The following is a 16049-nucleotide window of genomic DNA, read 5'->3' as shown; positions in this document are numbered from 1 at the left end:
CTTTTGATCGATTACGACGCTTGCTGAACGTTAAAACATGAGTAGAATTATAATCAACTAAAGCAGTGAATTCTAATAGGTATTAAACTTCGTATTAATTTTAATGATCACGTTTAACCAAAGAACTTCTTCAGATATCAGCGGAAGCGATTTTTATCCGATCTCCGAGCAACATGACGATAAAAGACCGGTATTTCCTGGAGGACGTGAGACGAGTCTCCTTCAGTAAGAAGTACAAGATAATGTCCCCTGTGGGTTCTGACGGGTGCCCAGCAGTCTCCTGTCACTCAGATACAGTTCTGTAGTCAAAAGGTAGGATATAGTAGGATATAGTAGGATAGAGTAGGATATAGTAGGATATAGTAGGATATAGTAGCCTAGTAGGATCACTAGGATATATATATAAAGTAGGATGTATTATGTAAGGTAGGATATAGTAGGATATAGTAGAATATAGTAGGATAAAGTAGGATATATATATATATATATTTGAGACATTCAGTGAAACAGTAAAACACGAAATTCACATTAAGCTATCGATTGTGTAATCTTTACATGTCTCATTCTGAAAGCAAGTTTATTAAAATAACTGTTCTATGAAGTAAATTAAAAACATGACAAAAATAGATCAATACTGAGATGGGAAATTTGTGAGTAAGTCTCATTCAATCATAAGATATAAACAAAAGATGCAGAGGTGAAAGTAAACAACAAAATGCAAGTGTCTGTGGAAAGATTAAATATTAAAGCATATCATATAAAGGTCAATTTTTTATTTCATTAAGAGCACTACGTTTATTAAGTCCTCCAAAATCACTGAGGGTCATAAGCTGGTTTTGCCAAAATGATTCTCTTTCTTTAGCAACCCTACTTCTATCTTCTAAGGTTAAACATTTTATAAAATCTAGCTTTTCAAAAATAATAACCTCTATCTGATCGGATAACTCATTGTCAAACGTTTTTAAGGGCTCTTTGGTAAGATTATGAAACTGGTTATCGTTAAAATGACAAGAAATTTCACAACTCCTAACCGCTTTCCTAATATGTGATTTGTGGTTCTGCCATCTGGTCTTAAAATTGTTAACTGTGCTTCCTACTGAAGCACGTCTGCAGACTTTATCCCTTACTAGATAGCACACCCCTACTGTGTTGCAGTCTAGTTGTCCAATGATGTTAACAGTGTACCCCGAGTGGTAGCTCTGAGCTGTTTTTGATTCACAAATATACATTCTACAGGCTTCACATCTGGAGTTACAATGATAACATCCCCCCTCTTCTATATTAGTAGGCAGAGCCACATTTTCAGTGTTAGAGTTTAAAGCTATAACATTACTATCTTCATGATACTTACGATCTTCTGAAAGTTTACTCGGAACTAAAGTTTCTTTGATAGTTTTATTACCACGATATGAAACAAATACTTTACTAGGCTGGATCACAGACTTTAAAAGGGGGTCTAGGCCAAGGATAAATTTATTCTTGTTAACTATTTTACCAATTGGAGGTAAGTTAGGGTCAAAATCACAAACTAAAGGAAAACATCTTTCACTCTTCTTACTATTAGAGCTTGTAAGGTTTTTTGAAATCAGATCATCCCGTTTAAGTAACTCAACTTTCTCAAAGGATTTATGGATAAGATCTTTATTGTAATTCCTATCTTCTAGATATTCACTGAATTCAATTTTACATTTCAAATACTCTTCTTCCTCTGAACAGTTTTTGAACACTCGATGTGCTACTCCATATGGAATATTCTCTGCTATGTGTGTAGGGTGGCAGGATTGTGGGAGTAAATAGCTATGGGGCATCACTAGGTTTGCAGTACGTCCTAGTTTCTAGCTTGCAATTTTTCGAGTAAATAAACAGGTCTAGAAATTCAGTCCCCTCTGCAGAAGGTGTCGACATTGTAAACTTGAGGTTTGGATGGTATTGATTGAGCCAAAGTAGGAACTGGTCTAGTTTCTCCAGTGACTCAGTCCAAGTGATGTATATGTCGTCACGGTATCTGCCATAGAACTCGGGGGTTGTGATTTCTTGGCTCTCCACGATCTTACTGTCCAAGGGGCTGAGAGCTGAGTCTGCATACTGGCAAGCATTATTTGGACCCATCGCAGTTCCACTTGTCTGTACATACATGTTGCTATTGAAAACAGTGATGTTGTTATCCAGGGTTATCTCCAAAGCTTCCATAACGCAGTCTGTGGAGAAAAGTTTAGTACTTCTTTGGTCTAGTAAGGTTCTACAGGCTGGTAGTCCAATCTCCTTTGAAATGCTGGGGAACATGTTTACAATATCAAATGTAACGTGGTAGATGGTCTTCCCAGTCAATCTTCCTGACTCATTGAGTTCTTCATCTTCATAAGTAGATCATTAGAATCCATGAGGCAGTGGGGCAGGGTTACCTTCTTTAGTTCTTCTGCTGTGAATATTGAGAGGTTCTTGATGTAAGAGTTACATCCAGTGCTGATAAGTCTCCCAGGGTAGTTTTTCTCTGGTTTGTGAGCTTTCAGGTTCATGTAGTTTACTCCAGGTTCATTTTCCTCTTCACTAGGTGTTACCCATTCCATAAAGTTTGGGGTCATGCCAGGGCAGTCAGCATCTGCTGAGTATTTCAGAACCCACTCTTTAATGGTTATGATGGTTGTGTGGATCTGTTGTTGTTGATCCGATACTTGTTTGAAAGTGCTCTGATCTTTTAGAGCAGCTTCTACTCTATTGATGTAGTCTGATTTGTCTAACACAAAGAACCCAGTCCCTTTATCAAATAATCGAATTACAGCATCATCCCAGCTTTTGAGCTCTTGGATTGCTTTTGTAGTCTCCTTGTCTACATTCCTAGGAGCTGGCTTTGGTTTTCTAGGGTGATTAGATATCTGTTTCTTGACATTGCTGATGAACAGTTCTAATGCATGATTACCACTGTTAGAGAAATTCTTCTTCTTTGAGGTTTTTATTCCTAGAACTTTCTCCATTTGCTTTACCTTCTGATCAAGGGTTTTCTCAAGTTCTTCTACATTTTGGGTGGGGATTACAACTCTACTGAGGACGAAACTCATTCTAAGTGAGTTTGCCCAGGAGTTTACATCTTCTACCAGTTTATCTCTGTTCGTTTTAGAAGGAGTAACTGCAAATGATTCTCCAAGGTGGAAGACAAACTTATGAGCATTTGTAACTGTTTTGGACGAGAGATTAATGACAGTTTTGTCTAATGCAGCTTGACTGACATTGTTTCTGTTAAGTGGTCTTGATTTTATCCCATCCCTCCTGTGTTTATGGACAGATTTCCTTTTTCTAGGTTTAGTGACTTTTGATTTTTTCTCCTTGCGCCTACGAGTTCTCGTTTTGGTTAGAGATATCCTGGGTACTTCTGGTTGTTCTGGTAATGAAGTATAGCTGTTTTTGATGTATACCTCTGTTCCATTCACCTTGTCTCTATTTAACTTAGAATCGTGTGTTTTCTCACATTCCAGTTTCTGTTGGCGGATCTTGTGTTGGACAGTAGCCATACCTCTCTCAAAATGGTTTGTTGGCACAGCAGTTTTAAACTCATTTTCCAGTTTGTAGTAGTTCTCTCTTAGTCTGTTTGACCAGTTGTGGTAGTAGAGGATTAAGATATCCAAGATTCTGCTAGCTGTGAATATCATCATACTGGCGGTCAACTTCTCTAAAACAGGGTCTCTGACACTACACTGAAATTGACACTGTTCAAAGATACCTTTTGGTATTGTTGATTGTTGCTTGCTTTTCATAAGGTAAAAGTACTGCTGTTGTATACGGATGTTTTTCCTTCCAGCATTAGACAAAGCAGCAATAAACCTATCGGAAGTGTTAGTAGGTCTGTGGTACATATTTTGGGGGAGACTTTGTTGCGATGAGTGTGGAGAGTGTATTAACAAAGTTTACAGACTGGTGCACAAACATGAACGTAGACAAAACACTGATATGACAAGGACAGGATGAACTTCTGGATCACTCTACTGGTAGAAGATCTGGCGGAATCTAAAGAAGTCAGTGTGATTTGACTGTTGCTCTCTGATTGTAGATTCACAGCACAGAAGTCCAGGTAACTGTATTCACTGATGTATATATATTTGAGACATTCAGTGAAACAGTAAAACACGAAATTCACATTAAGCTATCGATTGTGTAATCTTTACATGTCTCATTCTGAAAGCAAGTTTATTAAAATAACTGTTCTATGAAGTAAATTAAAAACATGACAAAAATAGATCAATACTGAGATGGGAAATTTGTGAGTAAGTCTCATTCAATCATAAGATATAAACAAAAGATGCAGAGGTGAAAGTAAACAACAAAATGCAAGTGTCTGTGGAAAGATTAAATATTAAAGCATATCATATAAAGGTCAATTTTGTATTTCATTAAGAGCACTACGTTTATTAAGTCCTCCAAAATCACTGAGGGTCATAAGCTGGTTTTGCCAAAATGATTCTCTTTCTTTAGCAACCCTACTTCTATCTTCTAAGGTTAAACATTTTATAAAATCTAGCTTTTCAAAAATAATAACCTCTATCTGATCGGATAACTCATTGTCAAACGTTTTTAAGGGCTCTTTGGTAAGATTATGAAACTGGTTATCGTTAAAATATATAATAGGATATAATCTCTACTATAATTCAAAAGATTCTTTTTGTAGAATGTATGTATGTACGACCGCCCACGTGCAAATTTGATGAAAAATAGGAATTTAGGTAACAACCAAAACGTTCCATAGCAACGGTGTTTTGATGCGCACGTGCACGTGCAATGATTGTTTTAACGTCATTTTGATCGGTTTTGTTGTTATTATGTTGTGTTTAAAGTGTTTTATATTTAAATCGGCTGTATCTTCGGTTGGGATGGATATTTTTTGTTGCGATTAAAACTTTCTTTCAAAGAATACTACTAGCTTCGTCCCTGTTACCACGGGCTTTCTAGTCTCTACTATAATTCAGAAAATTCTTTTTGTTGTATGTACACTGTACGACCGCCCACGTGCAAATTAGACGAGAAATAAGTAGTTGCAAAGTAACCATGGTAACGAGGGTTCTTACACGCACGTGCACGTGCAAAGATTGTTAAAACGGCATTTTTATTGGTTTTGTTGATATTACATTTAGTTGTGTTTAGTGCGAGCAACATTTTAATCGGCTGTATCTTCGGTTGTGTATGATATTTTTTGACTCAATTTAAACTTACTAACAAAAAATACTATTAGCTTCCTCCCTGTGACCATGGGCTTTCTAGTATATATATAAAGTAGGATAAACTGCCCTAAGATTCTCAGAAGGTAGGATATACAACAGTTATCCCCTGTGACTCAGTCCTCAGATGGGGGGGGGGGGGGGGGGGGCCAATGGCATAAATGGAGAATTAGTCAAGGGTTTTTCCATTTTCTCCCATTTTCTCCATAGAAAAGTCCCGCCCTCGTGTCCACTCTTTAAGGAAAGTACCGCCCTTGTATCCTATACCCCACTGAGTATGTCATACTCGTCGTAATTTATAATTGCAAAATGCAAATTTTCTAAATTGTATCTTTCAAAGATTCAAGATTGTAAGACTTGAAGATTTCAACTTGAGTCTATATCTGACTAGGATTTGGCAATATGTTGACAAAAAACAACCGCATCTTTGGTCAAATTAATAAATCATATTCACAGATTTTGTTTAAATTCATATCGATACTGATACAATAATTATTATTGAGCAGTGTCACGGTATTTATGTTCAGTCTACTACTACTAGCCCAGCAAAAAATCATCGTCGAAAAGGAATTTTACTACAAAATTGATCTCTTTTGACGAAGTAAAAAACAGAGCCATTGCATGCTTGATCATTAAAAAATTATCACGTGATATAGTATACTGCATAGATTTTCGATCCAAGGTCCATGTTCGACAGAGGGGCGAGAAGCGGTGAGGAGTCAGGAGGAGTTAGGAGGAGTTAGGAGGAGTTAGGAGGAGTTAGGAGGAGTTAGGAGGAGTCAGGAGGAGTTAGGAGGAGTTAGGAGGAGTTAGGAGGAGTCAGGAGGAGTTAGGAGGAGTCAGGAGGAGTCAGGAGGAGTCAGGAGGAGTTAGGAGGAGTCAGGAGGAGTCAGGAGGAGTTAGGAGGAGTCAGGAGGAGTCAGGAGGAGTTAGGAGGAGTCAGGAGGAGTTAGGAGGAGTTAGGAGGAGTCAGGAGGAGTTAGGAGGAGTTAGGAGGAGTCAGGAGGAGTTAAGAGGAGTTAGGAGGAGTCAGGAGGAGTTAAGAGGAGTCAGGAGGAGTTAGGAGGAGTCAGGAGGAGTTAAGAGGAGTTAGGAGGAGTCAGGAGGAGTTAGGAGGAGTCAGGAGGAGTTAGGAGGAGTCAGGAGGAGTTAGGAGGAGTTAGGAGGAGTCAGGAGGAGTTAAGAGGAGTCAGGAGGAGTTAGGAGGAGTTAGGAGGAGTTAGGAGGAGTCAGGAGGAGTCAGGAGGAGTTAAGAGGAGTTAGGAGGAGTCAGGAGGAGTTAGGAGGAGTCAGGAGGAGTTAGGAGGAGTTAGGAGGAGTTAGGAGGAGTCAGGAGGAGTTAGGAGGAGTCAGGAGGAGTTAAGAGGAGTCAGGAGGAGTTAGGAGGAGTTAAGAGGAGTTAGGAGGAGTTAGGAGGAGTCAGGAGGAGTCAGGAGGAGTTAAGAGGAGTTAGGAGGAGTTAGGAGGAGTCAGGAGGAGTTAGGAGGAGTCAGGAGGAGTTAGGAGGAGTTAGGAGGAGTCAGGAGGAGTTAAGAGGAGTCAGGAGGAGTTAGGAGGAGTCAGGAGGAGTTAGGAGGAGTCAGGAGGAGTTAGGAGGAGTCAGGAGGAGTTAGGAGGAGTTAGGAGGAGTTAGGAGGAGTCAGGAGGAGTTAGGAGGAGTCAGGAGGAGTTAGGAGGAGTCAGGAGGAGTTAGGAGGAGTCAGGAGGAGTTAGGAGGAGTTAGGAGGAGTTAGGAGGAGTTAGGAGGAGTTAGGAGGAGTCAGGAGGAGTTAGGAGGAGTTAGGAGGAGTTAGGAGGAGTCAGGAGGAATTAGGAGGAGTCAGGAGGAGTTAGGAGGAGTCAGGAGGAGTTAGGAGGAGTTAGGAGGAGTTAGGAGGAGTTAGGAGGAGTTAGGTGTATATTAAGTCATTTCACTTCCCAACATCATTAGTATCAGATTATTGGAATGAGTCCCAATTTTCTGACTCATCCCAATCATTGTCACTAAAGAAACACCAGTCCATATCCCAATCACAGGTGCCATTAGGGCACTTAACTTTTTCCTGAGCAGTGCACTCATTTAAAATAGGTGTTTTAGGACATAATTCAGGCTTATCACCTTCTACGCATGTGACACCATCCGTACATTTTAAATTTCCTTTTGGACATTCAAATTTCTTGCAGAAATCAGCGTCTTCATCGTAGTTATCTGGGCAATCGTACGGTAAGGCATCACACATGTACATGGTGTAGACACACGTTTTCCCATCACCACACAGACTCTTACCATCTTCACATGGCTCAGCTGGGTTTACTGAGAAACAGAGCACCATCAGGATCAAGCTGGTCAGTGTTGTCATCATCATCATCTGGGAGATGAGGGTTCATCAAATATCTATAGTAAAGATCAGCCACAACACACATCATCACTCGATTGGCTTGTCTGTATTAATCAAATTGAATCGTTAGATATCAAATTCCTCGCGCAATTCTGCATATTTATTTTTGTACTGTGACTGTTAGGAGATTTTTATACTAGGTATACTGCGTGCAAAAATAAAATCGATACGCCCATAACTATGGAAAATATTACAATTAATTTAACGAGGAAAGGATGTCGAACAGAATTACGTCTTGCTCATTGGCCTTGTACGTTCAATGTTGTCTTGGACCATATATAGGAAAAGTAACCCATAATCACATGATGACATAATTACTTAAGGTGCAGCGAATTTAATGTATTTTTAATTTATTTATATGTGTTGGCAGACTGCTCAACAACACAAATATGTTATTATTCTGTATCGCATTCTTGCAAAGCTATGAACTGGGTAAAAGCTATGAACTAGGTAAAATAGTATTGCGGACAATCCTTACTATGAAAAATGATAGATATTAAATAAATGGACTTGAATTGAACAAAAATTTAAATTGAACAAATTAGAAAAAGCACTGTATTGTATGAGGTCAACAAATCTTAAATGTAAAGCTAACTTACAACTATGTATATAATAATACAAATAATATTAATAACAACTTAACCTTGCAAAGTTTTTCAAATAAATGTTGCTACTCAACAGACTTTGATGGGATTCTATGAGGAAATTTTGTGTCACGTGGTCCTTTGTCCCCAAATTTGGTGAGGACTGAGGGAGGTTTTCAAAGTAATTCAGCCAAGGCGCTGAGTTTTACGATAATCCTCATGACTCAGACTCATGATGAAATCTTATGCAAAGTTTACAGAGAGGTTCAAGTTTGAAGTAAGCGATTTTTTTGAGTTCCCAATTTTGGTGAGGGAGGTGTGGGCAAAAGTTTTCAAAGTAATTCAACCAAGGCGCTAAGTTTTACGATAAGCCTCGTGACTCAGACTCATGATGAGACTGAAATATTATGCAAAGTTTACAGAGAGGTTCAAGTTTGAAGTACGCTATTTTGTTGAGTTAGAAAAAGATATTCTGTTATTGAGAAGTGCGAGCTCGGAAGCGGTAGCCCTGCCTTCTGAGGTACGTATCGAGGATGACTCGGACCAAAAATTTTGTAAGTCAAAATCTTTTCAAAGTTTTTCTGGAAACCACTTTTCTCCAGTGTTTATGTTACTAGATAGATTTTTTCGGCTAAGCACCTTCTTAACTACTTACTATAGCCGGATATCCGATCGATTTCTAAATTGTATCACTATCAGAGTGAAATTTAGAGAAATTTGAATTGCAAAATACCTTACTCGGGAATATTATGACAGGGATAAAGTGGTGGGTTTTGAAAAATTCCGCCATATTTTTCCCGGTCAAAAATTTTACCAGTCATAATAAAACCCGCCGAGTCAGATTATGGGGTTCCTAGGGGGTGGTGATCATCATATTTTACCTGAAGTCTCATATGCGCTAGAGAAGACTTTTGAAGCAGTGGATGGAGGGCTGTAACTTTATTGGCTATTGCTACCATAATTTTGTTATAAAAATCACAATTTGGTTATAGAAATCAGATTTCAGGATGGACCGTGATTCTCATTTCTCTTGTCCATGAATCAGTAAATCGTAGAGAAGAAAACAATTTATATGTTATAGAAGAAAACGAAAATAATAATAATATATATTATATATATTATAATAACAATATAACTGGTTAAAATTAATTAAAAAACAAACAAATGATATCAATAATAATAATGGAGGGGATATTAGCGATAATGAGAATGAGAATACGCTTTAATGAAGATTTGACTTATTATTACTTAGATTTATTTTCCTTTAAATAGACGTGTCTTTTTTTCTATTTCTGAGTAATATCAATAACTGTTAATTGAAATAACTTCTTTAACAAGTAACAAAAAACAGAAATTTCGGTTGAAAATTTGTTGACCTCTGAAAAAAAAACTTGAAAGGTCGGCCACCGGTAAATTTATGACCGGGATAATTTGGCGGGTTTTGGGAAAGTCCGCCATATTTTTCCCAGTCATTAATTTTTCCCAGTCATAAATTAACCCGCTATAATATTCCCGAGTAAGGTAGTCGAATTGATCTTGGCCTCTAGTAGCCCGGTATGAGTCTTTAGTAGCTTGGTACGAGTAGCCTGGTATGCGAAAATAAACATGTTAGAGTGTCCAAGTAAGCTGCCACATACGTAATTCGATGATCATAATTCATGGCATAAAATGGAGAATTACTCGAGGGTTTTTCCATTCCCCCCCCCCCCCCCCCCCCCCCCTCAGATACAGTTCTGTAGTCAAAAGCTAGAATATAGTAGGATATAATATATATTTAAGGTAGCATATACTGCACTTTTTTTCAATCCTTTTGTCTTGATGAAGAGTACAAAAGATAATTGCTGCAATCATTTCTTCAAATATCTGAGATATTCAGTTTTTTCCCCACTCAGAGCGCTGAAGCCTACAACAAGATCAAAGAAAGTTTCAAGAGGATAAAGAAGACTGATTCCACTGTTTCGAAAAAGGTAAACTTGAATTTGAGCTCAATAATATGGTAATCCTGGACCACTTTAATTTAATTTGTAAGTCAACTTCTTCTCTGAGAAACCATCATATATATCCTTCCAAGGTAGAATGATTAATTAATAGCTCGATAACATCAATTAGATTATCAGAATGTGACGACTAATAATTTTTCAGGACTCGTCAGCAGAGTTTGAAGTACAAGTATTCAATAATACTGAGGTTACAGTCTACCTTGAGATTACGCAAGATTATGTCAAACTCAAATTCCCGACTGAGACGGTAATATTTTGTAATATTTTTGAATAAATTTTTATCATCTTTTTAATGAGTATGTTGAGAGGATGTGTGTGTGTTAATGTGTTGATTATGTATTATGTAATTAATTATGTAAGTTTGTAATTGATTAGGTAATTTTCAGAATCTGATCCCGGTTAGTCAGATATTCCGAGTAACACGAAATAAAGACTCTATCTCTCTGGATGCTCTAGTAGCTAATGGACAGGTAACAGTCACTTCTTTCAGTAACCACGTCACTTCTTTCAGTAACCAAGTCACTTCTTTCAGTAACCAAGTCACTTCTTTCAGTAACCAAGTCATTGAAACTCAACATTACATCTTTTATTTTTAGTTAAAATATAAAATATCTTTAAAATCATTTTTTTTTGTGAAGACCATCTTATTCCAAAATACAATTTTAAAACATATCCATTTATTTCTTTTTTAAGAATCAAGAAATCAACATGTATATGTACAATGTACATGTTAATCTAAAATATTATATCTAATGTTGCAGGTGAAGCCGTACGTTTTCAAGACGAGTCAAGGGTCCTCAATCTGTGACAGAATCCTAACCTCCTTTGAGCGGATGTCGCTGCATAAACCTAAGAAACACCTTCGACCTGGTTTGTAATATTCTTACTTTTATTTCCGCAACTGAGACATTCATGAAATTGATGATTCTAATTTCTAAATAGCAAATACCCATAAGATCAGTGAATTAATTAGTCAGTTGATCATCATCAATTAGTCAGTTAATTAATTATGTTATTGAACTTTAATTTATTTTAATCGACATTTTCCGACAGGCTCACGTGACAGCTCAGTTACGTCTGATGAGGAGAGCAGTATTTGTCTCTCCAGCCCTGAGTATCAGTTCATGTCTAGTGACGACGAGGAAGGAATTTGAGCAATACCTATGACGTCATCAACCGAACTATGACGTCACTAAACATGATATAAACTACGAGCTGGTTCTCTGATACGTCATTACAAACTGATAACATTTTTGTGCCCGTATTTGTAGACTTAAGTTACTTCTTAGGGGTACTCTCCCCCAACCCCCTACTTAGCGGTTTGTTTTCAAAACACTGGGCTCAGAAAGGGGTCCGGGACTCTACGGCCTTAGACTTGACGGTGGGAAATTTGACGGTGCAAAAACTAGGGTTAGGTTTAGGTTGAGATAAAATTCTCATTCCCAAACCCTAACCCTAACTCTAACTTTAAACCCTAACCATATCATAACCAAAATGCTAACCCATAAACCTCAACCCTAACCCTAACTTTTTTGTGCCAAAAAATCTGCCGCTGTAGAGTCTCGCACCGTAGAGTCCGGACTCCTTACAAAGCCTAGATAAGGAGGACTGTTTTTGATTGTTTCGTTAGAAGTTGAAGTGCAGTTTATGAGTTTGGAATTGAAGACCATGATGTTTCATTTTGCTGAAAATGTATATGTGAATGATTAGGTTTGTTTACCTTTGTGGTTGTTTATGTTTGTGGTTATAAATTAGTTGTTTGGAGGAATGAACTTTGTTAGTGTAGAACTTAGGACGTATGGATGAAGTGCAATTTGTCCGTTAGAATGAAGCCCAAATAACCGCTGATATAAGGTTGTGGTAGATTTAACCATATTAGTTTGGGTTAGTATGGAACGATATTCGGGAACTACGAGAGTTTATTGAGTGGTTTTATTGAGGATTGTGCTTTTGAAATGTGAGAGTTTCAATATTTGTTTCGTTTCGATTCGATTAAAATTGGTTAATGAATTTTAGTCTATTGTATCTGACAAAAATATGGTTTTACGTTCAATTAATTAATGAATTAAATATTTAATGAATTAGTTGGCTTACCGTAAGCGACATTTGAATGCCCGGCGAAACATTGATATGACAGAATTATCAAAAGTCCCCCAATTAGGTAGGTTACCCCATTAAAATACTGAGAAAGGCATTTCAATTTAATAATTTCTTGACTTGGATTTAGAACGTGTCATTATCTTAATATTTCGTTTACAATCTTGTTTTTACCTTTGCTTTGAATTGACTCATATTTAAAATTTTATGATGTATTTTTCTGACGAAGGTTAAAATCTGATTGATTTCTGAGTTAGTATTTACTTATTTAAAACAATAAAATTAATAATAATAATAATTTGATATTTGATAAAGATGTATCTAAAAGTTTGCCTATATCTTGACATAACTAATCTCACGCTCTATCGAATAAGAGGGACATATTTCTGCAAATTTCCCGAAATGAAACTTAAAATGACCGCCCCATGTATACTTGTAAGGAACTCATATTATATAATTAGATTCACTTTTCACATTTCGAATTTGTGTTTAATAAAGACTTTATATAGTCTACCTCTGTGCTTAAGATTATATTGTATTGATTGAAATTTCTATTTGTTATTGTTAAGGTATTTTAGCAGTACAAAACTTAAAACCGAGTTTAATTTCTATTTTCCAAATTCTAAGACAAGCCAGATAAAACGAATCATCTTGCTCACAAATAATCGAAATATTCATAAACCACAAAGACAGTGAGGGGTCGTTCACATATTATGTAATCAGCCGAGGGGGGAGGGCCACTGGCCAGTTTCTAAATGATAACGCTAGTGTAATTTCGACACAAAAGCTATGTGCAAAATTGATTACCGAGGGGGGAGGGGGTTAAAAATGGGCCAAAAAGGGATTACGTAATATGTGAACGACCCCTAATACTAATAGTAATAGATAATGGAGAAACCGGCATCATTCAGAGCCCAATATTAAAATATGGTTTAATCTGTATCGAGTATTCACAGTTATTGAATTAACAGTAAGAGTCGTATTTAGGCTGGGCTTGATTGACGATGTCAATCCTTCGCATCTCGCCGATCTGTGGTTGCGAGAAGCATTATTTGACGCGCGCGCGACCCAGTAGTGCATCGCGCTACAAATGAGTATCATGCCCGTTAACCTGGGGACCCCAGGCTATTATGTTCATAAACATAACAACCGAATAGAGATTCGGCGGTTGCTCTAACCAGAGCCCTCTCGCTTGCAGTAGCGCGCGACCGCCGCGTCACGCAGTACGCGTAGACACATGGCTATGTGAAATTCGGCGGAATGACAGGCTGAGCGCCGCCCAGTGAGGCTATAAATTATAATACTCTGTTTGAAAATAGTGGACCTGCACTGATTCAGAGTTTCCCCAAGTCACGAATGAATTTATTAAGTAACCAGCTGGTAAATTGACAACATTTCGAAATTCAGAATCCTTTACTCCTTTGTTTTAATTTGGTACTTGCGGTTTCCCTATCTGTGAAAACTTCAGCGTCATGAAAAATTACATTACTAATGTCAATTTTGTGGCTAACTAAATTGCAAAAGCAATTAAGTACCCTCCTTTTCAACTATTTTCATTGTTTTATAGGGAGAGTGATTTTTCGCACTGTCACATCTGGTGGCAGCATTGTTCTGAAATTGCATAAAATAGAGCCATCACCACAGCATCCTCACTTTGAACAATCAACAATCAACATGAAGATCTTTTTAGTTATCTGCCTGGTGGCTGCCTCTCTCGCTGCTGAAGATGTCCTTCGTGGTATCCTCCGATCCCCCAAAATGACCCTCGAGCTCTACGGGGATTTCAAATCCCAGGAGCACCTCAAGTTCCTTGCATCTGAAGACCGAATGAGGTTCCGACTCTTCCGATCCAATGCTCAGCTGGTAGCTCAAGCTAACGAGGAGGGAGGATCTGCCATATTTGGTCTCAACTTCTTCTCTGCGTTGACTGAAGATGAGAAGCAACAGTACCTTGGACTGAACGTTACTGGACATGACGAGAACCCTATGCACGTTGCCTCCTCTTTATCCAGTCCCCCTGAAAAGAAACTCTGGACCAATGAGGGTAAGGTTACAGCAGTAAAGAACCAAGGAAGCTGTGGATCTTGCTGGACGTTCGGAGCAGTAGGAGGATTGGAGACAAGGTACCACGGAGTGTCTGGTAAACTGAGGAACTTCGCAGAGCAGGAATACCTGGACTGTGTCTACGAGGGACAGAGGAATGGTTGCAACGGTGGATGGCCTGATAACTGTTACGAATACTCCAAGAAGAACGGTGGAAGGTTGGCTTCAACTGCTGACTACGCATACGCTGGTAAAGATGGTAGTTGCAAAGGAAGTTCGAAACCTGACGCTATGGTGGCTGCTAAAATTGTCGGCTACACCAGTGTTAGCCCAACTGAGGCCGCAAACATTCAAGCCCTTGCATCAGGCTCCTTGTCCGTCGCTTTCGAAGTGACAAGTTACTTCCAACAGTACCGAGGTGGCATCATAAAAGACACAACATGCACCGGGAGACCAAACCACGCCGTCACAGCTGTAGGATACACGTCGAATTTCGTCCTGGTAAAGAACTCTTGGGGATCAAAATGGGGAGAAAGCGGATTCGTGAAGTTCGCTCGAGGCTACCCCTCCAATTGCGGCCTCTTCAAGTACAGCAGCTACCCCAACCTTGATACAACCGGACAGTCTGACAACACTCCTTCTGATAAAGCCACCGACTACAAACCTTCTGAAAACGATGATGTTACCCCAAACCCTAAACCTGACCCAAACTGCACAGACAAGGCAACTAACTGTCATCTCGATTGGTGCACCTGGGAAAACTGGAAAGACACAGTCAAAGAGTACTGCCAGAAGACTTGTAAATTTTGTGGAGATGATGGAGATGATGGAGAGTGCGCCAGCGGCACCATAAGATGTGATGACGGAGTGTGCCGACACGAACACATGTGCTAGATCTCAACAACTTCTTGATGTTTACAATTTCATTTGTATCATTTGACAAGTAACACTGCATTTAAACCTTGTTTTGTTTATAGCCTAGTAGGGAAAAATATGCACAGAAAAATTGGGTACCGAGCAGTAAGGCACCCAGTGTTCAAGACGCTTCCTTAAACAATATTTGGTCGTGTATGACATTAAATTTGTGTGCTCGTATCGGTAACTAGTGGTGCCTAGGCACGTGGATCGGAGCCACACGAGGGATTGATATCGTCAGTCCATATCGTCAGTCCATAGTCCATATTCCATTTCACCCTTTTGTAAAAAGGCAATAGTGAAAGGTTACGAATGGAGATTTTTGCAGAAAAACGTGGATTTTGAAGATTGTGGTAGGTTGGTCAAATATATGTCGTGTTCCTTACTTCCGTAATCCGTATGTTACCAAGCAACGAAAAAGTTGCGCGCGCGAGGATTGCTTGCGGAGATGTGATGTATATATCTTAATCTAGCTTACTATAAACAGGATTAAACAGGATTAAACATAAATTTGTCAATGAGAGCCCTAACACTCACGTCTTGACTATACATCAATATAATAGAAATAAATAAATAAATAATGTGCAAGAGTGTTCTTAAAATAAAAATTTAAAAATCATAAAAACTTAACTTCGCTTCGTCACATCTTTTGTTGAAAGAGAAACAAGTGCAAATAAAATAATTTAATTCCCATGAACATGTTCCAAAATGAAATGATATGGTGATCGTGATATGAAATGAAATGAAGCTCGACTTGACCGTCACGTATCCGCAAAGGAGTTCTGTTGAGGTGTAGCGGGGACTTTACAGCTGGACTTCAGCAGATCC

At 38.4% G+C, this 16049-nt stretch overlaps 1 protein-coding gene and 1 long non-coding RNA gene across 2 annotated transcripts; both read left to right on the top strand.

Moving 5' to 3' along the window:
* Positions 1-149: 149 nt before the first annotated feature.
* LOC134825808 (uncharacterized) lies at positions 150-11965 on the top strand. Its single transcript, XR_010161616.1, has 6 exons — positions 150-312; positions 10059-10133; positions 10309-10413; positions 10553-10636; positions 10928-11036; positions 11220-11965. It is a non-coding gene; the product is annotated as an uncharacterized LOC134825808 (long non-coding RNA).
* A 1955-nt stretch (positions 11966-13920) lies between these two features.
* LOC134825807 (uncharacterized) lies at positions 13921-15266 on the top strand. Its single transcript, XM_063838008.1, has one exon. The coding sequence runs from the start codon at positions 13938-13940 to the stop codon at positions 15198-15200; it is 1263 nt and encodes a 420-aa protein (XP_063694078.1). The 5' UTR covers positions 13921-13937; the 3' UTR covers positions 15201-15266.
* The last annotated feature ends 783 nt before the right edge of the window (positions 15267-16049 follow it).

Source organism: Bolinopsis microptera, unplaced genomic scaffold, assembly GCF_026151205.1.
Source record: "Bolinopsis microptera isolate Bmic1 unplaced genomic scaffold, MBARI_Bmic_1.0 sca109, whole genome shotgun sequence".
Lineage (NCBI taxonomy): Eukaryota > Metazoa > Ctenophora > Tentaculata > Lobata > Bolinopsidae > Bolinopsis > Bolinopsis microptera.
Note: the sequence above shows the minus strand (reverse complement) of the source record. Positions and strands in the feature narration are given on the sequence as shown.

Coding starts and splice junctions, on each gene's coding strand:
- LOC134825807 (XM_063838008.1), top strand. CDS start 13,938: ATGAAGATCTTTTTAGTTATCTGCCTGGTGGCTGCCTCTCTCGCTGCT.